This window comes from Cynocephalus volans, chromosome 1, assembly GCF_027409185.1.
Source record: "Cynocephalus volans isolate mCynVol1 chromosome 1, mCynVol1.pri, whole genome shotgun sequence".
NCBI classification, from domain to species: Eukaryota; Metazoa; Chordata; class Mammalia; order Dermoptera; family Cynocephalidae; genus Cynocephalus; species Cynocephalus volans.
In genome coordinates, this window is record NC_084460.1 from 290,750,660 (window position 1) to 290,777,373 (window position 26,714).

Here is a 26,714-nt window from a genome sequence, read left to right on the forward strand (position 1 = left end):
ATTCAAGCTGGGTTGAAATCTTATCTTAGTCATTTGTAGCAGGGTGACCTTGGGGAGCTGACTTAAACTCTGAGTCTCAGTTTCCACACCTGTAAATGGGGGTAATAATAACCACCTGGTGTGATCGTTGGGGGTATTCGGTGAGATGACAGGTGTGAAACACTGAGCTATGCAGATGGCAGATTATCCTCTCAGAATATATATATTTGGTTAGTATTTGGAAGGAACTGCAAAGGACAATAGAAAACTGGACGCTTTCTTTCTGCAATTAATGGATTGAAAGTTTTTCAGAGGTGTGAAGGCAAATTTTCTTTAGCATCTATTCTGGTCTAGGGTGTAATTTTAGTTATGCATTTTGTAGTATTAATAGTTGCAGCTACTATTTTTGCATGCTTAGAATGTTCTGGGAATTGTGCTAAAATGTTTGTTTTTTAAAAATTATTTCTTCATCTAATCTTCATTGCAATGCTATAAGGTAAGAATTATCTCGAAAATAAGAATCTTTACAGAAATTGTCATTTTGAGGATGAAGACCTTGAGGTTCAGACATGTTCGGATTTTTTCCCCCAGGTCATTTGGAGCCTGACTTTGGATTTGGTCTTGAATGTTAGTCCATTTTCTATCACTTATAACATAATAACTAAAATTGGGTAATGTATTTTAAAAAATGAAATTTATTTCTTTCTAGACTTCTTTGGACTCTAGAAAGTCTATAGTCCAGGGAGTGAGGGCCTTATTCTTGGTAGGGACCCCCTACAGAATCCTGTGACAATGCAGGTTATCACATGGCGAGAATGGCAATAGCTCTTTAATGTGCATCCTACTCTCTTTATAAAGCCATCAGTGCCACTCCTGTGACAACCTACTGAGCCATTAACCCATGAATGAATTAACCCATTTATGAGAGCATGGTCCTCATGATCCAATCAATTCTTAAAGGCCCCACCTTTTAGATACCGTAGTTGGAGTTCCCACCCTCTTAACACTGTTACAATGGGGATAAAGCTACAATGAATTTGGGGGGGGACATTCAATCCATAGCATTCCACCTCTAGCCCCCCAAAACTCATGTCCTTCTCATATACAAATATATTCATTCCATTCCCAAAGTCTTAATTTGTTTCAACTCAAAAGTCCAAAGTCCCATCTCTGAAATCAAGGAAAATTATTTACTTCCAAAATACAATGGTAGGACAGGCTTAAGACAGAAATTCCCCTTGCAAAAGGGAGAAATGAGCCAAATTGAAGGTTAACAGGTCCCAAGCATGCCTGAAGCCCAGGAGGGCAGGCATTAAATCTTAAAGATGGAAAACAATCTACCTTGACTTCATGTTTGGCATCCTCTGCACACTGGTGAAGAAGTTGGGCCTCCAAGTCTTAGGGAAACCCTGCCCCTATGGCTTCCCTGGACTCATGCTTCAGGTCCCCCAAGCTGGTATTGCACGCTTAGTAGGACTACAGTTTTAGGGAGTGGGTGGTTGTCCTGCTCCCACGTCTCCACTGAGCATGGCCCTGGTCGGGTTCTCTGCTGCAACTCCAACCCCACATTTCCACTTGGCATTGCTCTAGTGAAGGCTGTCTGTGGTGTCTCAGCCCCCACAACAAATCTCTTTCCATACATCCCTTGAAATCTGGGTGGAGGCTGATATGACTCCACAGCTCTTGAATTCTGCAAGCCTTCAGACTTAACACCATGTGGATGCGGCCAAGGCTTCCAGTTTGTATCTTTTGAAACTGCAGGTCAAGCAGAACCTGGGGACAATTTAGCCATGGCTGGAGCTCCCCAAGCAGCTGGGGTGTGGGTTTAGGGAGCAGCGTCCTGAGGTGGCCTTGGGCAGCAAGTTTGAGGGGGGTGTCTCAGTCTTATTCTCCAAAACCATTGTCTCCCTAGGCTTCTGAGCCTGTGATGGGAGGGGCAGCCTGAGAGATCTCTGAAATGCCTTCAAGGTTTTTCTTCCATTCTCTCGATGAGCCCCTCTTTCTGTACTAATCTCCTTCACAGATGGTCGCTGAGTTGCACTCTTGGTTTTCTCTCTTGAACACACCTTTTCATTCTTTACATGGCCAGACTGAGAGTTTTCCAAGTTTTTACCCTTTGCTTCTCTTTTAATTATAAATGCTGGCTTTATGGTATGCATTTGTTGCTGTAATTCAGCATAGCCTGTTGGCATTAGCCACACAGCTGCCTGAATGTTTTGCTGCTTAGAATTTTCTTCTGCCAAATACCCTGGTTCATCACTTTTAAGTTTCACATTCCATGAAACCCTTGGGCATGGATATAATCCAGCCAAGTTCTTTGACAATTCATAATACGGTGGCCGTTGTTCAAATTTTCAATAAGCTCCATTTAATTTACATCTGAGATCACCTCTGAATGGTCTTTACAGTCCATATTTGTATCAGCATTCTGGTCACCACCATTTAACTAATCTCTAACTTCTAAACTTTCCCTGGTCTTCTTTTCTTCTAAACCTTCACTGGAATCTAAGATTTCTCCAGCCTGCTCCTCCAGGTTCTTCCAGTTTCTTCCCATCACCCAGTTGCATAGTTGCTTCCACATTTTCAAGTATTTATTATAAGCAACATCTCACTTATGGTACCAATTTCCTGTGTTAGTCCATGTTCTGTCACTTGTAACAGAACACCTGAACTTGGGTTTTGGAGGTTGGGAGGCCCATGTTCCTAGGGGTACATCTAATAAGGGCCTATCTTGGCTGGGAATCTCCTACAGAGTCCTGTGACAATGTAGGGTATCACGCGGTGAGAATGGCAAGAGCTCTCTAATGTGCACACCTGTTCTCCTTACAAGGCCACCAGTGCCCCTCTTATGACAATCCACTAAACCTTTAACCCATTACTCCATGAATGAATTAATCCAGTCATGAAAGCAAGGTCCTTAATATCCAATCAACTCTTAAAGACCCACCTTTCAGATACCATAGTTGGATTTCCCACTTTCTTAACACTGTTACAATAGGGATCAAACTTCGGTGAGTTTGGGGACAACATTCAATCCACAGTAACAGTGCTGCCTTTTATACTCATATAAATGAGTCTGATTTAGGGTGTGTTTCTGAAAAGTTACGTGCATCTAATTTTTGTAAATAAAACTACATTTTCTTATGGACTTTCTTTTTAAAGTTAGTTTTTCATTAGTGAAATTCTGACAAGTTTTTTTAAGAAGAAGAAACATTTTGTGACATAAGTGATATAATTTAATTAATCTACTTGGCAAGTATTGTCGGTATTTTAATTTCTCAAAAAATAAAGCATGCTTTTACATCTTTTTGAATTACCATTATACAAAATGATGTCATCATGCATCCGCTCCTTGCCTTTCTTTAATTCTTAGAATTTGGAACACTCATCAATAAAACAAAACACTCATTAACTCTGTACCATAAGAACATTAAGATTTAAAATGCATGCATCCAATGAATGTACTGGTTAATAATACTTTACAATGCAGTGTAATAAATGGAATCACTTCTTAGTCATACAGAAGTTCACTCCTTAGAATTTAGGCCCTGGACCTTGCCTACATTCTGATATATTCAGGGCACATGATATCATGGCTACAATACAATAAATCAACAGAAAAAAGGAACGGTCATTTATCAGCATTTGATTTATTCTTGTCCTCGGTCAGCCTTAGGAGGGGAACAGAGTTCAGATGCAATTCACTTGTGCCTTTCATAAAATGGTAGGCTGGGCTGGCACATCCCCAAAACCATCGGCCTAACACTTCCCACTGTGAGATTCCCACAGCTGTGAAAGGGGCTGTCTAATGATGAATCTGATTGGAGAAGAGCTGGTTACCTGGAAGATTTTTCCTGCACTTAACTTCTTTAACACTGAGAAAAAAGCACAGAGGGATTAATCTGAATCTTCTACTTTAAGGATTTTTTTTGCACCCATTATTACAATAAATAATAACTAAAAATATAAAATGACCATGCCCTGTTCTATCCTTTAGTTAGAAAAAAGTCAGGGGCTTTATGGATCCACTTGCTCAATGGAAAATTTTAGAAAGACTTCTCATTTGGCTATTTAATTTCCCTGGAAAACTGAGTACCTTTCCTAAGTATCTTCTCTTTACAGGAGAGAGAAATTCTCCTGTAAAGCCAGAGTAAGAAAGTGAAATTTAAAACAAAACCTAAATCTCTCAATGCTTAAAAAATGTTTTGAAGAGAAATTCTTTGTTTGGTGAGAGTATTCATCCAATATGTAACTTTAAAATTTTAATTTTATTCATCATAATTAAAAAAATAGTTCATCTGACTATGTCAATAAGTAAAATAAATTTTCCATGAATGTTCTTAATATTTACATTACTAATTATCAAATACTTACATTCTTTAATTATTGATCAAATAATACTACATGTATTGAGAAGTCTCTTGGCGAAGGCCCTAACATACATTATCTGAATTAAAACTCTAGACTTATGAGGTAGAATCTAAGGGCTAATATATGTAAACTGCTTTAAACAGTGCCTACTAGCAAATGCCCAATGAACACTGGCTATAATAAAAAGAATTATTCCCTTTTCCCAGGCTTAGGCTGTCACTAATTTGTCTAGTGTATTAGCCTGTTTCTATCGCATATAACAGAATACCAGAAACTGGGTAATTTATAAAGAAATAAAACCTATTTCTCACAGTTCTGGAGTCTGGGAAGTCCAGTCCAAAGTTCAGGGAACACATCTGGTGAGGGGCTTCTTCAATGATGGTGACTCTACAGTGACCAGAGTGTCACATGGTGAATGGCTGAGCAAGAGAGAGCTCACTCCTCATTTGCTCTCCTTATAAGCCACCAGATCCATGCCTGTTACTCCATGAATGGAACAGTCTATTCACAAGTGTACAGTCCTCACAATTTAATCACCTTTTAAAGGCCCCACCTTTCAATTACCATAACAGGATTTTTTCATCCTCTTAACACTGTCACAGTGGGATTAAGTTTCTAATACACGAAACTTTGGGGGACACAGTCAAGCATCTAGTTAGTGAAGAACTAGCATTTGAGTTAAGCTTTCAAGCCCCAGGGCCTCCACTAAAGCAGTGCTCCATGGCATGTTGTGAAATTACATAGTTTCTCATCCTCGGGTTCTACCGTATCCCAATTTATCCCTCCCTCCCTCAGGGCTTTGGTCGGAGTGGTCAGGAAGTTGGATCTCCAGTCCTGACTCACTGTTAAGTCACTTACTGGATCCAGCCTCAGTCTGACCTTTGTAAACAATTAAACCAAGTGATCTGAAGGTTCTTCTTTCACCAAACACCATGCAACTCTCTTCCTCCCTGGCTTTTTTTGTTCCGGCTGCCTCTCACTTTTCCAAATGCATTAAAATCCAAATAAGTAAGGAGAGTAAAAACGTAGGCTTCAATAAACCACTTAACATCATATGTTAATCAGTTTTAACCTGTGAAAAGCTTTTGGTTTAGCGTTTTCGGCAAACCGTTAGAAGAAAAGTGCTTGAAGGAAGAATATGTGCTTGAGAATTTAATGGTTTTGAAGCTTTATGAATGTAATCTCCCTGCTGAGAGGAAAAGAGAAAAACTCTCCAGGCTGTCAATGGCTCATTTATTTATCTGCTATTTTTAGTCACAGGCTTACTTATGTCAGATTAAGAGCTAATATAATAATGAATGTGCTGTGCATTCACAAGTTCGAAATAATAATGGCACATTTTCTCTTGAAATTTTATGGGTGTCCTAAATAGGGTAGAAACATCTGCTGTTATATGTTATAGTTTCTTTCATTTTTACATGGAGAAACAAGTTGTAGGAATTTAATATTAATATGAGACAGAAAGGGGGACATAGACTCTTATTAACCTGGGCACAGCCCTAAACATTGCTGAGCAGTGCCTTAATTTTTTTTAAAGTAATTTAGATTGCAGGAGACAGTAACTTATGGTTAGTCACAGAGTTGTAGAGGCAGCAATGAAATTTTATCCCATCCCATCACTTACTGAGTGAATTTGGGCAAGTCATTTAACTTCTGTGGGTGGGACTTAGTTTTTGCATGTTATATGCAGACAATTAAAGCCACTTCAGAAGAGTGTTCCAAGGATCAAACTAGAAAGTGTTTGTAAAGGGCTAACCTCTTAACAGAATAGGCAATTGATACATAATCGCTATTAGTATAAGAATGCAGTAAAATTTAGAGAATATTTTTTCATCTTAACATTTTCTTGACTTTTTTATAACATTTGATAACTCCTCTTTTTTTAATTTATTATCTGTGATGTGCTATTCTTGTTTTTCTCCCCCTGATTCTCTACTCTCTTTTCTCAGCCAATATTCAGTCAATAAATGCTCATTGAGCTCTTTTAACTTTAGACACTGGGAATATTAAGATGAATAAAAATGACAGCCGCCCTTTTGGAAAGAAAACTCTAATAGATGAGGAACACAAGCTCACAGGACTGTGATAAAGGATAGAAGGTGTTTTGATCAGTGGCAATTTGGGTCAGATATCACCAAAGATGGAGTGGCTGGTTTTATCTAGGAGCAAGAGGTAGCGAAAAACTTTGCACTTGGCCAGAGAGTTGAAAGATGAATCTGAGCTGTCTGGGGTTGTTGGGGGAAGTAGGGGAGGACACGTTTCTCTTTTTAACCAGTTTTTCCTCCTGCAATGCCCTAAATGTAAGTATTGCATATTCTAGTACGGTCTTCAGTGTGCTGCTCTTTTCAGTCCCCACAATCCTCAGAGAGCTCATGGGCTCTCAGGGCACTAATTACCACCTGGAAGGATGACTCACCCATCTTTCTCTCCAGCTTTGACCTTTCGCTAGAGCTTGACTTTTCACATTTCTAACTGTGAGTTATTATTCTCGGATCTCCTGCTGTTACCTTGTACTCTTTCTATCTAAATACAAGGGTACGTCAAAAAGTTCATGGAAAAATAGAATTGAAATATAATATGAGTCTTTCCATGAACTTTTTGAAGTACCCTCATACTAACTATCTCTCTCCTCATCTCTAGTCCCTAAACCCTGACTTCCTGATTTTGCAATTGAAGGCAGAACAATTTTTCCAGTTACCCTGGCTTGAAACTTCTGTGCCATCTGGAACATTATTTATCTATTCCTAGTCGTATATTCCATTCTCTGAAGTTTAATTTTTTTATTTAATTCATTTAATGTTAGCAAATGTTTTTGGTTTTAGTGTATGCTGTGAACTAGTCTCTGGGTAATACAGTAATGAATAATACAGAACTGGTCTCCATATTGACGAAGCTTAAAATCTGGCATGGGAGCCAAACAGTAAATAAAGGAGCATTGAAATGCACATTTTATTACAAATTGTGGTACATATTGTGAAGAAATCAACATCACGCAGTGATAGAGAATAAAAGAGACAGGGATTGCTATGGTCTGAGTGTTTGTGTCCCTCCAAAATTCATTTGTTACAATCTAATTTCCAACATGTTGGTATAAGAGGTAGGGTCTTTGATGGGGGTGATTATGTTATGAGGGTTATGAGGGTTCTGCCCTAGTGAATCACATTAGTGGAGTTATGAAAGAGACTTAAGGGAACCTTTTTGCCCTTCTGCCTTATGAGGGCATAGCAAGAAGCTGCCATCTATGAGAAATGAGCTTTTACCAGACATTGAATCTACTGGCTCCTTGATCTTGGACTTACCAGCCTCCAGAACTGTGAGCAATAAATTTCTGTTGTTCATAATTACCCAGTCTAAGGTATTTTGTTATGGCAGTTTGAATGTACTAAGACAGGGATGATACTTGAGCAGGGAAGTGAGGGAAAGCTGGTCACTCACAGGAGCCCTAAGCCTTTATGTTGAAATTGCTTCTTTCATCTCCCTATCCACCTTACCTCTTACCTCTTGAATCCATCTAGCTCACCGAAACAAGAATAAAGGATAAAGAATGTAAGCTTTGGAGACAAATGGGGCTTCAAATCCCAATTTTACCGTTAATTAACTGTGAAGCCTAAGGCAAGTCACTCAACCTCATTGATACGCAGTTTTCCCATCTACAAAATGAGGGCAGTAATCCTTCTCACAATGAGGGACTTTTACAGATGTTAGAAACAATGAATGTACATAGTATCTGATTACTAAGTGTTCACAAAGAGTAGGTGTTATTATTATTGTTATTATTACTGATGTTATGTAATTGTTTCCCAAGACCTTAATCTCAATTGACTGACTCAATAAACCTCAGTGAGGACCTTGTAGTGCTAAACAACTAGGCTAGGGCCTAGGAAACAGGGAAGGACAGAATTTGATATAGGTGAGTCCAACATTTTGTGGGCTTATTGCCAAACCATGGCATTGTGTTTAAGACAGATTATAATTCAGCTTCCACTTACTAATCTTTTAATGAATAGTTAATAAGCTCTGATGATTAAGATATTGCACTTTACAAAATTTGAGTGTTTTCCGTGCTTTGTCTCTGATTATTCCCCTGCAAATGTCCTCTGCTATAACCCACCATTTACTAAAGAACCCCACCTAACAGCTTTTATGATGCACACATTTTTCCACCTGCCCCCTGAGCTTTTCATCAATGTCCCTCCCCAACCATTAAGATCTAACTGAAACTGAGCTCTGCCCCCATATCAAATATTTCTCTGTTCCTGCAGAATCTTTATAGTGAAAACAAAATTTCTCCTTCAGAATACTGTAATGTATGTACATGTCTTTTCCTTCCCACTAGATATGAGTATTGTAGAGTATATGAGTATCTTATTCAATTTATATCCCACACTTATCTTTTAGCATATTGTTGGCTTTGAGCGACTGTTAGTTGTTTAGCAATGCTATGGATTAAATGAGTCCCCCAAAAGTTTATGTATTTGAAAGTTGATTTCCATCGTAATAATTTTAAGAGGGTGGGGAATTCAATCATGGTATTTGGAAGGTGGTGCCTTTGAGAGTTGATTAGATTGTGAAGACTGCTCTCTGATGAATGGATTGGTCCATTCACAGCATAATGGGTGTGATTCTAATGGTTTTATTAGGAAGTCAAGTGAGAAGGTTAGTTCTCTCTTGCTCAGGCCATTCTCTCACCATGTGATACCCTGTGTTCCTGTAGAGAGTCACCACCAAGAAAAAGGCTCTCATCAGAAGTGTTCCCTGGATCCTGGACTTCCCAGACTCCAAAACTGTAAAAAATAAATTTCATTTCCTTATAAATTACCCAGTTTAGGCATTCTATTACAAGCAACAGAAAGAGACTAAAGGCACCAAACCTCTTATATTTGATGTAATATAGACTTGTAATTTTCCTCTCCGATGATTGTGTTTCAAAAAGAAAATTTGTGAGTTTTTTTAATCATGTGATTTATTCAATATGAAGAAAATTTAAAAGTTAAATCTATGCACACAGTGATGTTTTATATATCTCCAAGGCTTTTATTTCCCTCAAGAATTTTATAAAAAGGTTACAGAATTTTAATGTTGAGGAAGATCCCCATTTTCTAGTATTATACTATGAAAACATTTCATTTTTCTGATCATCATAAGCATAGAGATGTGAAGCATCCTTAAAGCTTTTAACAGAGGGAAATTTCACATCCAAAATGCTATATTTGCTAATTGTGATTAACGATGGAATGCTGCTTAAAATTAATGGCACAATGCCATCAGAACAAGGAATCCATTCTTCTTCCAAAGCAGAAATTTATTTTTCTCTTCCCCCAAATAGGTGGACTCAGAAGTGAAGATACACTGAGACATTGAGACATCGATGCCCTAAGCTGTCTGGAGGCTGCAGAGGGTCTGAGGTGGCCATTCCTGGGAAAGTACCCCTGGCCAATCTTGCTTACTCAAGGGTTCCAAACAAATATTATTTTTAGAATATGTGTCATGATGTGGACAAGGTTTGGAAGCACTGTCCAAAGGAGTTATCCTTTTTGATATGACACAAAATTTTAATGAATGTGTGTTGGAGATGAGGAGAGAAAAATCAAGAGGAGATACAGAAAAAGGGAGTCCATTAGAAGAGTCGTGGAATCACCCAGAGAAGACTCTCTGGACTGCAATTGCTGTTCTAGACTCTTTCTAGGAAATTCTATTATATATTTCTTACACAAGAAGATGGTAATATGAGGGGTTCACTTGAATTTGAACCGTGATTGGTAAACATGGCAAAGAGCTGATTAGCATGAAGGCAAATACTCAGATGTTATAGCCTCCTTGTGTGGCAATATAATGACATCTCTCCTGCAGGTTATGTTTTCTTGATAGAGATACCACATTCCAATAAAATCATCCTTTTTTGTATAATGTTCTATGAGTTTTGAAAAATGCACATAGTTGCATAGTCACCAGCCCAATCAAGATGTGGAGCAGCTCCGTTTTCCCCCAAATCCCTTCTGTTCCTTTCAGTCAAGTGTTCCTGGGTCCCAGTCCCTGGCAGCTGTTTGTCTGATTTCTATCCCTACAATTTTGCCTTTATCGGGATGTCTTGTATATGGAATCATATAGTATGTAACCCTTTGTAACCTGTTGCTTTCATTTGTCCTAATGTTTGAGATTCAGCTATATTGCTGTGTATATTAGTTTGCTTTCTTTAATTGGTGAGTAGTATTCCATGGTGTGGATGTACACAGATGTTTTAAAAAGTCCATTCACTAGTTGAAGGACATTTGGGTTGCTTCTAGTTTGGAGCAAGTATGAATAAAGCCACTATACATATTTGCCCACAAATTTTTGTCTGAATTTAAGTTTTTGCTTTGCTTGGGTAAGTGCCCAGAAAGGAGATTACTAAGTCACATGGTAACTTTATACGAAACTGATAAACTGTCTTCTAAAGTGGATTGGCCATTTTCCATTCCCACCAGCAAGATACGAGAGCCTAAATTGCTCCACATCCTTCTTGGTGGTGTCACTTTTTGCTTTTAAATTTATTGTAGTCATTCTAACATATGCATAGTGATATTTCATTGTGGTTTATTTTCCTTTTAATTTTAAATATATTTTAAATTAAAATTTTAACTTGGATTGCATTTTGGCTCAAATCTTATTCAGAAACATTAATTAGACTCTGTATCTGACATTAACTTTGGAATTCTGTTATAAGAGAAGGATAATGCCATCTGATAGAGTTTGCGTATGTTGTGCCCCAAAGATTATGTCAAAATCTGATTCCCAGTGTGACAGTGTTGCGAGGTGCTTGGTCATAGGGAGTGGGTCCCTCATAAATAGATTAATGCCCTCCCTGGGGGTGGGGGTAGTGAGTGGGATCTCATTCCATTAGTTCCCTTCAGAGTTGGTTGTTTAAAAGGAGCTTGGCACCTCCCTTTCTCTCTCTCTCTTGCTTTCTCTCGCTGTGTGATTTTGCACCTGCTGCTGTCTGCCGCTTTCTGCCATGAGTAGAAGCAGCCTGAGTCCTGCCCCAGATGCAGCTCTTCCTGTATCGTGAGCCAAATAAACCTCTTTTCCTTATAAATTACCCAGTTTCAGGTATTCTACTATAGCAACACAAAACTGGAGTAATGCACCATCTATATTAAGTTTTCACTCTCTTTTTCATTCATTGAACAGTTACTTGTTGAGCACCTGCTGTTTGTCTAGGCATTGTTTATTTGACAGGAGAATAGGGGGACAAGATGAGAATAACCACAAAGACATTTTTGTTTGCATTCTGTTGAGAGAGGACAGACCATAATCAAATACATAATACATCAACATGTATATACCAGATGATGAAAACTACTGTGAAGATCAATAAAGCCAGATAAAGAGATAAAGAAGTAAGAGATTCTATTTTTAAAAGAATGCCTTGGCCCGCCCCTTGAAGGGTAACGCTGAGCAGAGATCTGAATGAAGTGAGGTGCCAGTCACACCCCTGTCTGAGGACAGAGCAGCATCCCGGGGAAAGGTCATCGGCGAAAACAAAGGCTCAGAGCAGGAGTGTGCTTGGGTATTTGAAGCACAGCAAAGAGATATAAAGGCTGGTGCAGAGTGAGGGGGGTGGGGGGGAAGTGGTGGGAATTAAGTTTCCCCGTGATGGAAAAAGAACCTTTTATCTTTCAATGAAAAGAAATCCATGGATGAACTGGGCTAGATATTTTTAATGTCTGGAAGCACTCTAAGATTCTACAACTTTTTAAATTATAATTTTGGAAAGTTTACTGACTGGCTTAATTATTGTTTAATTGCTGACTTAAATTTTTATAATAGCTTAAAAGTCTAGCATACACACACACACACAACTAGAAGTCAGACGATTTGGTGTAATTTTACACACTTCATGTTGATTTATCTTATGCCTTAGCACAGTTTCTGAGAATTCTGTGGTCTTTTGTTTTCCACTCTGGGATATAATACCTTTCCATTACTTCACAGGGAAACTGTGTGATGTCTATTTAAAGCACACTGAATTACTGAAAAGAAACAATGATACAAACTGAGAATAAAATCACTGTGTGGAAGAAAAAGATTGGCCTAGAAACTCAGCTATTTAGTCTCCATTTCTCAGAAGGTTTAATTAAATGTTAAGATAACATTTCCCTTTTAATGATGATTTTACTAGATGACTGCCTGAGTTCTGGTGTATTAGCCTTTTTTGATCAAAAGGAGAAATGGTTTCCAAAGTATGAATAATCATGCTTGATTATTCATAGGCCATATTCTGTAATTCTATTCGGTCGGATGTGAAACATTCTTGCATTATAGTATTGACACCTACTAAAATTTGGAAATCTCATAATTGATTATTAGAATAGTATTGGAAAATAATAGAGTTCTTTTAGCTCTTGGAATAAAATAATTCTCCATTATCGAGAAGAAGTTACCAGATCAAAGGCATAGTTGGTTGGGAAGGATATGGTTAGCAGTGACCCTGCAATTCACTCTCTCCCTCTGCTGTGGAGCAGGGAGGAGGGAATACTCCAGATAAGAAAGAAGGTGACATGGTCATATCTCATGATAAACATACTAATGACTGACCTCCCGATAAATGAATTGTATTTTTCTAGCAGGAGAGTCCTTATCTATGGAATGCTTTTCATAAATACACCTGGCCTAACTAAGAGTGCCTCTGGTAAATAAATATAGAATATACTGATAGTTGGAGCATTCATTTCTGACAGATGTCACATAAGAATGTAACCATCTGAGTATAAAATGGAAATATTTCATGAACAAGAGGGCTCCATTCTTTGAAATTAATGTCCCCGTTTCAGTAATTTAGAGACTTTGTATGTTAACCTAGGCCAGATTGCATCCCAGTGTGGCCAGAAGAAATGAACTATGTGGCTTCAGTACAGTCTCAGTTGTCTCCCTGTTTTTCTAGTAACACTCAGTTATTGCATCCTGGAAGCCACACTGAATCTCACTGTAGTCATAAGAATAGCCTAAGAGCACAGAGAACATTCAGAGCTAGGAAACTGATTGAGACTGGTTAAGAAGTATGAAGCTGCATTTATCTACTCCTGCCATATCACACCGGTGTCAGTTGGCTGAAGAATGCTTTGAAAGCTGATCAGAGCTTTTTCCACATAAACGTGACAACAGACTTTGAGTCTCAAGTATAAAATTTAAGATTTACAAAAACAGATATACTCAGGAAATGCAAATATACTATAATTTATGAATGGTTGGTAATGATTTAAACAGAATCAAGTGAGATTTAAATACAGGACAGCTGATTAACTGCTATTTAGAGTCAGTTTAATACTGTAATATTTATATGATCAGTGAAGGGAATGTGACTTTAATGTTAGGAGAAGAAGCAAAACATACAATGAAGCACACATGTAGGAAAATATATGATGTGCATCCAAGCCGACCATTGATTTTTGGATTATTTTCTGTTGGTATGCAAAGCGTAGGTAGTGCAGAATTTGACACTGGACAAAGGGACAATCGATTTAATGACCATGTACAACTTGAGCATTGGTGTGTGCCTTTGGCCTTTGGCAATTAAAAGAAAGTCACCATTTTCTTTTCCCAGACTCTTCTCCTTGGGAAAAAGCTACTGGAAATGATTACCTTTTAAGATGTATGCGGATAAACACAACAGTTTTTAAGGGATACGCCCGATTCTTGGATGATCCCCGTCCTAGGGAATGGGAGCTTTTATATGGGTTTTCAGGACAGGTCCCCTCCGCAAAAGGCAGAGATAAGCCTAGTAAATGTGGACATACAAATGAGGGGGCTCACTGTGAGGCATTCACAAGCCACAGGGTCCCTGAGGAGGGGTGTTCAAATTTATCTTAGCCATATCCTTCCTTCCTGCTCTGACACTGGCAGGACTGAATACTGCGCACTTCAGTCAGAAGGGGAAGCCTGGCAGAATATGGGAAAAATAAATGCCATTAGGACTGGTGGGGAAGGTAATGTCTAATCCAGACTTAGATGAGGGACTAGAAGGAAAGAGAAGGAACACCGAGGCTAGTGACAGGAGCAAGGATGACTAGCCTTTCTTAAAATACTCCTAGACAGGAAGGAGGATTTTTGAATGCCAAATTAGATATTTTTAAATTGAAGACCTCTTCCATTTCTGGACAGAGAAATTTGATATATAATATAAATAAGATTTGGGGGTAATTACAACAAGAATTCGGAAAAAATCACTTGCCTAATTCCAATACTGCAGCATCACCCTCAATTTCACAAAATGTTCTAAGCTATTTTGGGTTTTCAGAGTCCTACTTTTTGGTTTAAAAAAAAGGAAAGAAAGAAAAGAAAAGGCACTGCAAGATCCTTCCAGGAGTTCTTCACACATAGCAAGGATGCTCAAGGAACTCAGCTGTAGAGAACAGAATATGCCTAACTGATAGTTTCAAAGTTTCCCTCATAGGGTCACTGCACTGACATTTTCCAAAGAATGAACTCACAGTGTGTAGCACCTGCAGCTGACCCTATTCCAGGTGGACCCACTGCTTTGAAGGCAAGAGAAGAAACAAAGCATCTCGACCTGCTTTTGCTGAAGGCAGAGGAAATGAATCCCCACCGGAAGCTTCATTATTTGCATTCTGTCCTCAATTCAACCCTGAAGCATCCTAGATGTCCATACGGCTGGCTCAGGACTTGCAATGGTTTCTTTAGGTGATCCATGAAATTGCCCTCAGAGGGAATGTTGTGGCTGGCTCTTAGAAAAAACTGGGCTGAATCTGGACTCATAGACTTCTTCTCCTGGCTCTCTCCCAGTCCTCCTGCCCACTGGTCTGAATTCTACCACCACTCATGGAAGTCTTAGCCCAAATAGTCATAATTTATTCTTCTGTTTAACTTTCATGGCCAGAATCCTGCTGATGTTGACTTCCAAATGTGTCTTACCCAGGTTCCTTTTCCTGTCCTCTCACTGCCCCTATACAGGTTCCACCTCCTCGACTGTATCCCTCATCCCCATCAAGTACAGTTGTTCCTCTGTATCCACAGGGGATTGGTTCCAGGACCTCCCACAGATACCAAAATCTGTGTATGTTCAAGTCCATTATATAAAATGCTGTAGTATTTGCATATAACCTGTGCACATTCTCCTGTATGCTTTACATCATCCCTAGATTACTCATAATACCTAATATGACTTCATATAATGTAATTGTTATGTAAATAGCTGTTATACTGTATTGTTTAGGGAATAATGATGAGAAAAAGTCTGTACATGCTCAGAGCAGACACAATTTCTTTTCTGAATATTTTCCATCCACGGTTGATTGAATCTACAGGTGCAAACCCCACTGATACGTACAGCCGACTGTATGCCTCTCCTGGCATCCCGGATTCCAGTGTTCCTTTGCTCTAAGGAATTTTCTTTAGAATTACCAGATTAGCTTTCTTTAAATATTACTTTTCATAAGACAATTCTCCATTCTTTTCTTAAAAATATCCCTGTCTCTTCAATGCTTCCGATTACTTTTGCAGAATGGTGATTAAATAGGGCAACTATCTGTGTGACAAAAACCGGACAGGTCATGCTCTGGTATAAGAAACTGGCTTGAAAACAATGGACAGGCTGCTTGATCAGAAGGAAGTGTTTACAGATCTGAGAGTGGTTTATACTCCTAGTGTCTCCCTCCTATGGAAAGGTAAACACAGCTCAATCACTCTGACTTTGCTTTAGTTTTATTTATTTATTTGCTTTTAAAGTTCTTTCTTCCTTGAAGAAAACAGCTTCTACCAATACAGAGTATTATAATTATTTTTCATTATGTGAACATCTAGCTTTTAAACACAGTGGAGGTACTTTTCAGCTTCTTGGAAGTATTGGAGGGGCTTTTGTCCAAGAGCAATACAATTCTGAGTATTAAAAATGTCTTTAGAGACAAGGATCGGATTGTGAAAAAGCCTTCCAGTTTGTAAGCCTATGCCTGCACCACGTTAATTGAATTGCTTTTGTTAATTACATGTCATCAAAAAGATATGGAGTTAAGTGAAAATGTATTTTACAGAATAAGATGAAACATCAAGGGACATCTGTTCTGTCATTCTTTGGATATATCTGTGCCACAGTCGACAGCAAGTTTAAGTCAGTTTAAAGGAGGTCAGTCATGGCATAGAATGCTTTGGAAACTTCAAAAAGATGATCAGATGTCATGTTAAGATTAAATTCTGCCTCTGGGAACCTGAAGTGTTTTCAGTCTGTGGCCTTTGATAAGTCTAAATTTAAGGCAGATGTAGTTAACATGACCTAAAAAGAGAAGGATATTTCCGGTATTGATTTTTCTCCAACAATTCTTTCCTCACCTGAATCTTATTCAGAGGCTTGGTTCTACTATATCCCAACTAGCAAATCTTCAGTCTGTGAAATAAAGCATGGATTAAAGATGTCCAGCTATCGTGGAAATATAACGTTAAATATAGTGTTTTCCAGGTAGGGAAGAATCTAGCAGATATTCAACATAATGAAGGCACATTGAATCCCACAGAGATTCACTATGAAACAAGTGAAAAAACTTCAGTTTGCAATTTTTCAGAGGCTGATTGTACAACAAATGCATTATCTTCTGGAAGTTCAAAAAGTTCAAAAAGTTGTTGACTTCTTCTGCATTAATTTCCAGCAGCCCTTCCTAAATTTGGTTGGATATTTTTTTTCCCATTCAAATCTTGATTATTCTCCAGTCTAAAGATCCATTTCCTTGCTGAACTTTTTGTCTCTTAGCTTTTAATGCCCATAACACTCTTTTTACACCTAATTTATACTCTCTTGAGATATTGCTATAAGTTATCTTACATAATTATTTACTTATGAATTACTAATTGACTTTTCACATGAGAAACCAGTATTATCTCTCAAACCAGACTGTAAATTCTTCAATGGTGGGGGTCATTTATGATCTATCCTTTTACTTCTCCCCAAGATCAAACAGAGTTTTGAGTGTATTAGGTGGAACAACATGAAGTTGTCTATATTTGATTATTTTTGATCTGTAAAAAAGGCAATTTTATATGATCCAACCTACTTGTTCTAGAAACAACTGTGGAATAAGTGGAATTATATTTAACACTTTAAATTCTTATTGGTAAATATATATATATATATACACACATATATTTATATGTATACACACAAATATATATGTATACACACACACACAGTATGTGTGTGTGTGTGTGTGTGTGTATCCTGATGAAGTCATTTAGAATTGGTGATTGAGTTTTGGTTTCAATTTTTCAAGTAAACATTCAGCCCCAAACAGCTCTGTCAATTCAGTAGCTTCCAGATGTGATTTAAAAAAAAATGACCATCTATTTTCCAAGGAAATAAGTATAGATGAAATAACAGATTATAAATCACAAACTCTCTCAGCATGTTAATACCTATATTGGAATTATTTTTTCTGAGACTGTACACTTGTTGATAAAATTATTCTGTAGAATAATACTAGCATTAGGCAATCTTTATTTTGAGTGCTTACAATATGATAGGCACTGTGCTAAACATTTTGCATCTGTTAATTCATTGAATGCTCACTTCAACCCTGTGAAGTAGGTAATATTATTATCTTCATTTTTCACATAAGGAAAAATTGAGGTATGAAGAAGTAAAGTAATTTGCTCAAGATTGTACGGCTAGTAACGATGGAACTGGGTGTCATATTCAAGCAGTCTGGCTTTAATCTTCTTTTAAATACCACATAAACTCTAATAAATAGGAATATACTTATTTGTAAAATTAGAATGAATTAAATTATTTAAGCTTGTGAAATGTACAGCATCTGATGAAGTCTTTATAATTTGAAGTTACAGAGTTTAATAGAATATACCTAAGGCTTAGGGACATGCAGTTTTAAGTCATTTATAAGTAATTCAAAATCATTTTGCATTATGATGCCTCAGTTTTTTGCATTAAAAACTAAAATTTATAGCACTGACTTTCCTATAAGAATTTTATAAGAGGAGAAGGAATATTAGATCATAAACATGTGCTACTAAGAGATCTTAATTAATTAGGTTTGTTTTTATATTGGGTTATGAATAAATACATGCAAATACTTTCATAAATGTATGTTTAATGCTACTTTTATATAATAAATAGATGTTTCCAGTGCTGATATCTGTTAATTGGTATACTTAAAAACTAGAAAGCTTACTAGAAATGGAAAAAAATAAGGCTGCTTAACTAGGTACAGTAACCAACAAATTGATGTGTGTGTATACATATATCAATACATGTATACACATATACACACACATATGCATGTATTTAATTTATATTGCATACATAATGAGGATACTTCAAAAAATTTGTAGAAAAATTGGATTAAAAGATAATATGAATCTTTCCATGAACTTCTTAAGTGCTCTTGTACATAATCTATATGCACAGTATGCTTAGTAGCAGAATTTGTCTTAATTTATACCTATAAGACTTTTTAATAAGTTTTGATGAGACAAAGACACACTCTGTTCTGAAATTCAGCATCAAATAGTGACAGAACATTAGGTGGGGAATTGGGATCTTGGGATTTTTACTTTAAGTTTCCGGACCTTAGTTGTACTGGCTGGAAAAATGAGGTAGTTAAACTAGATGATTTTATGTTGCTCAAATAGCAACTTTCTGCAAGTATCTTAAAGCAAGATTGTTTATTGGCTCTAAATTCTATATTCTAGAAAATTCAATTCTGTTTCTCATAATAAAATAAGCCAAGCATACCTTTCCCTTCAGGAAAATATAAAGGAGAACAGTCATTAAGTTTTCTTAGATGCAAACTTAGGAGCTTAATGTAATATGTTGAGTCATTCAAACCTGTAAAGACTTTTCTGAAAGGAGATCCAAGAAGCTGTTATCCATGGCTAAGTCTGAAAAAATGTTGGGGTTGAGGTGGTATGACAATGCAGGGTTATAATTTTCATGTTATACCTTTCTGGAATGCTTGAGTTTTCTGATCATTTTCATGAATTACATTTTTTAAATATTTTAACTTCTCAATATACATTGTAATTGGTTTTCATGTCCCTTTACCCATTCCTCTTTCCCCCCCATCTCCCCTCCCACCACTACATCATATCTGTTCACTTGTCTTAACAAGTTCAAGGAATTGTTGTGATTGTTGTGTCTTCTTCCCCCCACCCTTTCTTTGTATATTTATTTATTTATTTTTAGCTCCCACAAATAAGTGAGAACATGTGGTATTTCTCTTTCTGTGCCTGACTTGTTTCACTTAACACAATTTTCTCTAAGTCCATCCATGTTGTTGTGAATGGTAGTATTTCATTCTTTTTTATATCAGAGTAGTATTCCATTGTGTAGATATGCCACAGTTTCCTTATCCGCTCATCTGATGATGGACATTTGGGCTGGCTACAACTCTTGGCTATTGCAAATAGTGCTGCAATAAACATGTGAGTACAGGTATCGCTTCAGCATGATGATTTCCATTCCTCTGGGTATATTCCCAGCAGTGGAATAGCTGGGTCATGTGGTAGATCTATTGATAATTGTTTGAGAAACCTCCATACCATTTTCCATAAAGGCTGCACCATTTTGCAGTCCTACCAACAGTGTATGAGAGTTCCTTTTTCTCCATAACCTCTCCAGCATTTATCAAGTGAGATGGTATCTCAAAGTAGTTTTGATTTGCACTTCCCAAATGCTGAGTGATGTTGAGTATTTTTTCATGTGTCTGTTGGCCATTCATATATCTTCCTTTGAGAAATGTCTATTCAGTTCCTTTGCCCATTTTTTAATTGCGTTTTTAATATAGAAGCAAAAATCCTCAATTAAATTCTAGCTAACAGAATACAGCAACACATACACAAAATTATACACCATGATCAAGTGGGATTCATCCCAGGGATGCAAGGTTGGTTCAATATATGCAAATCAATAAATGTGATACACCACATCAATAAAGGAAAGACAAAAACTGTGTGATCGTCTCTATAGATGCTGAAAAATCATTTGACAAAATTCAACATTTGTTCATGATAAAGACTCTCTACAAGATAAGTATAGATGGAAAGTATCTCAACACAATTAAAGGCATGTATGATAAGCCCACTGCCAATCTCATCCTGAACAGGAACTAGACAAAAATGCCCACTCTCACCACTCCTACTCAACATAGTATTGGAAGTACTAGGCAGAGCAATCAGAGAAGAGACAGAAATAAAGGGCATCCAGATTGGAAAAGATGAAGTCAAACAGTCCCTGTATGTGAATGATATGATCCTATATACTGAACAGCCTAAAGCCTCTACAAAAAAACTCTTAGAGTTGATAAATGATTTCAGCATAGTTGCAGGATACAAAATCAACACAAAAATCAGTAGCATTTCTACACTCCAACAGTGAACATGCAGAGAAAGAAATCAAGAAAGCTAGCTCATTTACAATAGCCACCAAAAAATTAAAATACTTATGAATAAAGTTAACCAAGGATGTGAAAAATCTCTATGAAGAGAACTACAAACCACCATTGAGAAAAATTAAAGAGGACACAAGAAGATGGAAAGATATCCCATGCTTTTGGGTCAGAAGAATTAACATTGTGAAAATGTCCATATTACCCAAAGTGATCTACAGATTCAATGCAATCCCCATCAAAATTCCAAAGACATTTTTCTCAGAAATGGAAAAAACCATCCAGACATTTAAATAGAATAACAAAAGACTACACATAGCCAAAACAATCCCGAGCAAAAAAAATAAAGCTGGAGGCATAACATTACCTGACTTTAATCTATACTACAAAGCTATAATAACAAAAACAGCATGGTACTGGCATAGAAACAGACACACTGATCAATGGAATAGAATAGAGAACCCAGCAATCAACCCATAAACCTACAGCCATCTGATCTTTAAGTCTACACACTGAGGAAGAGACTTCCTCATCAGCAAATGGTGCTGGGAAAACTGATATTCATATGTAGGAGAATGAAACTAGACCCGTACCTCTCACCGTATACCAAAATCAACTCCAAAAGTATTAAAGACTTAAATATACATCCTGAAACAATAAAACTCCTTAAAGAAAACATAGGGGAAACACTCCAGGAAGTAGGAGTGGGTGCAGACTTCATGAATGTGACCTCAAAAGCACAGGCAACCAAAGGAAAAATAAACAAATGGGATTTTATATCAAAATAAAAAGCTTCTGCACAGCAAAAGAAACAATCAACAGAGTGAAAAGACAACCAACAGAATGAGAGAAAATATTTGCAAAATATATATCTGATAAAGGATTAATATCCAGAATATACAAGGAATTCAAACAACTTTACAGCATGAATTACATTTTTTAATGTCACTAGGACTTATTTGAGAAGCAAAATGTGAGCCATTTTATCATTTGGTTTTGTTATTTCTCCTTTAGAAACAGTGTTTGAAGGTCGATCTAAACTAGAGTTCAAGTTCAACTGGTAAGAAGAGGGTGGTATAAGGCAAGGTTACCTTCTTACAAGCCCTGATGGAGCTACCCGGGCTGCTTCCTGAGCTGCTGCCACCGCCCTGCTGTGGTTCCGAAACTGCATTCATCAGTGGTGACTCCAAGCTGCTGTTTATGCCCCAAACACAAAAGAGAACACATTCCAGTGAGTCATCTCCATATTTGCAAATGAAGAGTGAAGCAAGCACAACGTGTTTTATCAAATATCATCTTTTCAGATTGCGCTAAACACTGCAAAGCCTCCTGCTGAAATGGACATCTCTGATGTACACTTTTGTAACTGGGAGCCACTAGGGACTGTCCTACTTTTAAAATAACACTGCAGCCCAATGCCTTCCACAGTGCTTTCATGAACACAATCACCTCTGCATAGCAGTGTTAGCATCTTTTCTTAAGTAAGTGGTTTTAAAACCTTTTCAATTGTCATATTAATTCAGCTCCGCTAACACCAATGCATAAAAAAAATACTCATTTTATTTTATAAAATGAAGGAAAAACATAATTTTAAGCAGGAAGTGAATGGTACCATGAAAAGTGAATGTGCTTTAGAAAATGTAGGTCATTCCTTTACCAGCTCTGTGACTGCAGACAGTTCCTTAACTTCTCTGTCTCCAAAATTCTAAACTTATATCCCTTCCTCCTATCTCTGTTGAATCTCAGTTGGTTGGCTTGCCTATGTATAGGGCTTTATAAATATTTTAAAATATTTAAAATTATTTCTACATTCTCAAGAAGTGATAAAAGTTGAAATTATTATAAAACCTGCTTTTCATGATATGACTGAAAATTTAAAATTGAGCCTCATTTAAATACAAAAAAAGCACTCTACACCTTTCAAGCATTTATTTCTAAATACTTCTCTTCTGAAAATGATAATTTAGAATTAAAAGATGAACTGATATCTCAAGTCTACACATTTTATCATTGTTGTTGACCACATAAACATGTACAGTTCATTAAAATACATTTTGTAGTATAATCTAATCGTTCTGTATGCAATTTTCAACCCAACATGTACATTTTTTTTTCTCTTAAAGGAAGCACCAAATAGAAAATCAGTTAAATAAACAAAGTATTTCTAACCAACAGATAACTTTCATGTTTCAAGTACTGAACTATTCAGTTTTCATCACATTGCAATTAGCCCTAAGTCAAACAGTCCATGAGTATAGTCTGTTGGCGTTTCCATGATTAGTTACTAGGAATGACATTTTAAAAAATGATTACTGATGGTGATATGTAGCAAATCACAGATCCAGGCAAAAATTGCACAGAATAATTCAAGTAAAGTTTGTTCCATTTAACATTTTTATATAATATTTTCTGAGTCATTGTCACCTTGAGGACTAGAACAAACCTGCTCTAAATGAAAGGATTGCCTGTGTCATCTCTGAAACAAAACCATCCTCCTTTCCTTTTGATTCTCTTTCCATTTTGTAAATGAAAGTATCATCAGTGTTATCTTTGCTTAACTGGGGAAAGATGACAAAAGAAAGAGAGAGAAGAAGAAAAAAGAAAAAGAAGAGGGAGAGGAGGTGAAGGAAGGAAGGAAGGGAGGGAGAGAGAAAGGAAGGAGAAGAAAGTTGGCGGTGCTCAGTCTCGAGCTAGTGTGCCACCTGGCCTTCCAGGTCTCAGTCTCTTCGTTTATGGATGCCATATTTAGACTAAAGGCTGTGGTTTCCTCCTAGCTCTGCAAGTCACTTGCAAACTATTACAGCAGGTCTGAGTTTTCAGCCTCTGTTTTTATGGGTTTCCTACAATGTGGGGCAAATGACTTTGCAAGCTGCCGTTTAAGTGTGACTATGCCCCAAACCCAAGTGTAGATGCCCCTCTGAATGCTTTCTTGGCCACAGGACACTTTGCCTTTTAGTACCCAAAGGCCAAGCAAATTTCATTGTTAGGTTCCAAACTGCTTATACATGGAAGGTAAGTCTATAGACCAAGCTAAGTTCAGTCTGTAATAACTTGGCCCGTGAGTCAAGGAAATCACACGTATTTCTTCTAGCAGCCAGCCATGGCCCTGGGTGCAGGAGTTCAGGGAGAAAGGTTGTAGAGTCCCCACAGCTCTGTGTCCTATTGCTGCTGTGTCTCCCAGGCAGCTCTGGGGAGCTAGTAGCTCATTTCCCATTCAGGCCATCCCAGCCAGGACTTATGTCCGGCATTAGAACATCTCCCATGTCTTTTCACAGGGTCATTGCCCCTGGGAGTGGGAAGTAGGCAGGCTGAGAAGTAAAGCTGAGACAGACCTCAAGCCTGAGGTCTCGTTCCTGATATAAAACAGTAGAAGCAGTGCTTCAAAGATCACCATTTGCTCAAGAGATAAATCACATCTAACTTGGGCAGAGTTGGTTTGGTCCAAATTCAGGGGGAAATGTGAAAATAGAGAAAAGTAAAAGATCAGCCTTGAAAATTACTTATTTGCCCATAAAGCACATTTTATATAGCTTTAGATAAACAACTTGATATAGTATTTTTTATGCACTCAGAAGTTTAAAAACTGCTGAGCTCATCTAGTAGAAGTAAGAAATGACAGGTCTACCCACAGATATCTTGGTATGAAAGTCCTTCTGCCTTTAAGATGACTGTGAGATGCTAATTGGAGATTAAGGTGAGAAAGTGAATTGCTGCTTGCCTACAGGGCTTATTCCATTTGTTCTAATGCTATAAATTTAACTATATGTATACATACACACACACACACATATATATATATTTGCTTCTTGTTGGGAGAATTAATTGAGGAAGTAGAGTCACATGGCGGGAGGAAAATTCATGCATTACCTAACACATGTGATGGAACTTCATGCAATGATATTGAGAGTAACTGCATCTTCTTGTCTCCAGATAAATAATATAAACACAATATATATCACTTTAATGATGCCTAATATCCAAAACATATGTAAGGAGGCTGATCTTTTAAATAATGTGAGATGGGTGTGAATTTCCAACAGGAAACTTTACAACCAAGCCCAATCTCTTCCCATGCCTTTGGAATGGAGATGGAATTTTTACAGTATTTGCAAAGATGCTGTCCTTGGTGTTTAGAGAAGCAGAACATTTGCTGCTCTAGGATGAAGCAGAGATGGCAGTGACAGGAAACTCGTGCATTTATTAAAATGAGCTCAAATTGACATGAAAAGAACTGCTGTCAAAATACAGTACAGCCTCATAACTTGCCTCTAATAAGTAAGGCTGCAAATTCTTTCCTGGGACATTTTCCTTTGATTTTGACAAGTGTTGACAATATTTATTAAGCACGTCTCTTCAGACTGATTTCATGCTGAAACTGTTTAATGTGTCTCAATGAGGGGGTAGAAAAAGGTAGGGAAGAGGGGCAAAAGTAAAATTTGACTATTGGCTTTAAACCAGCCTTCTATAAAGCAGACTTCTTTATGTGAACTCTCACGTATAAATAAATGAGGCGCTGAGTCGCCACCGTAATGCTATCATCAATGATTCATGCAGTGTGAATAAGTAGGTCACCATAAATAGTGAAAATGACCCAGGGAATATTCAGTTATTCTCCAGAGTCAGAAGTGTTCAGTTACTGGGAATTGGAGTGTCCATATATTGCTCCTCAGAGTTTGGTCCATGAGGCATCAGCCTTGGTATTGCCTGGAAACTTGTTAGAAACCCAGGAACTCAGGTCCCTTCCTGGAACTCCTGAATCAAAATCTGCATTTTGACATTAAACTCAAGTGATTTATTTGTCCACTAAAGTTTGAGAAACATGTTTCTGAGATATTAAATTGAATGCACATTCTTATTTGTTCTTGGGCCTTTGCACATGATCTTACTTCTTCTAGGAACATTCTTCCTAGTCTCCCTTCTTTCTCCTTGATAATTCCTATTCTATCCTTTGGGTCTCAGCTTATAAATTATCTCTGGCACTCTTGTCTCCCTTCCCTCTGCCAAGGAGGCCACTACTCCTCTCCAAACATACCTCCAATGCCTCATGCACACACAAACATACTCACACTCATACCTCTCCCCACCCCCACCCCAGCCCAAGTCGTGGGATAGACACTCTTCTGTTGTGTTCCAACAGCACCCTGAGCCATATCCTGTTACAGCAGTTGTCTAAAAGGCTTATAATATTGTAAGACGGTCTGTCTCCTCTTTTAGGCTATAAGTTCTAAAAGGGCAGGGACAGCTTAGAACCTAGAACAGTGCTAGGCATCGGTAGATGCTTAATATGCATTTACTGAGGTTGTTTGTTCTTTTCTTCTGAGCATCTTGGTTAACTTCAAAAGATAAGGCATAAATAAGGGTTTGAATTCAATGTTAAATTTTCTACAGTGGTGGCAGATGGTGGGATAAACCACATCTGAGAAGATAATTTAAAGAATTTCCCAGGATAGTTCTAATAAAATGGGATATTACTGTTCCTGTTGCAAGATGTCAAGTAAACCCAGGGTAGAGCTAAACAACTTTAACAGACTCTAAAAGATAAAGATTTGCTCTTATCTTCTCCTCAGTTAAAGAAAATGCTTTTGGTAAAATGTAGCAATTATCCTATTAAGGATATCTACTTTAGATTTATATTAAATCCTTAAATCTCAACACTGGAAAAAAGAAAAATTCAGATCTATCAGAAGAGATCTTGAGCAAGGAATTGAGATGCTCTCATTAAAATCAATTTGATAATATACTACCACCAAGAAATGAAAGTTGGCTGAAGTGAATGTATTTTACTTCCATTCAAAGGGAATTACTTGTTACTTGAAGCTCAGGGGGTTAGCTCAAACTTTCAAAAACTGATTTTTTTAAAAAAATTGCATAATGTGTTAGTTTCTCCTACTTTCATCTTCTGACCAATCTGTCAGGACAAAGACTCCCACCTTGACTAAACTCTATTCAGGCTCTTCTGAGCCCTCTTCTCATCTAGATGTGGAC

The 26,714-nt window shown here is 37.4% G+C and overlaps 1 protein-coding gene across 1 annotated transcript in view; it reads right to left on the bottom strand.

Moving 5' to 3' along the window:
- SPHKAP (SPHK1 interactor, AKAP domain containing) overlaps positions 1 to 26,714 on the bottom strand; it is a 176,812-nt gene that overhangs the window by 113,603 nt on the left and 36,495 nt on the right. Inside the window, exon 2 of the mRNA XM_063086703.1 lies at positions 3,820 to 3,854. Coding sequence (XP_062942773.1) covers positions 3,820 to 3,854 — 35 coding nt within the window. The remainder of the gene's footprint in view (positions 1 to 3,819; positions 3,855 to 26,714) is intronic.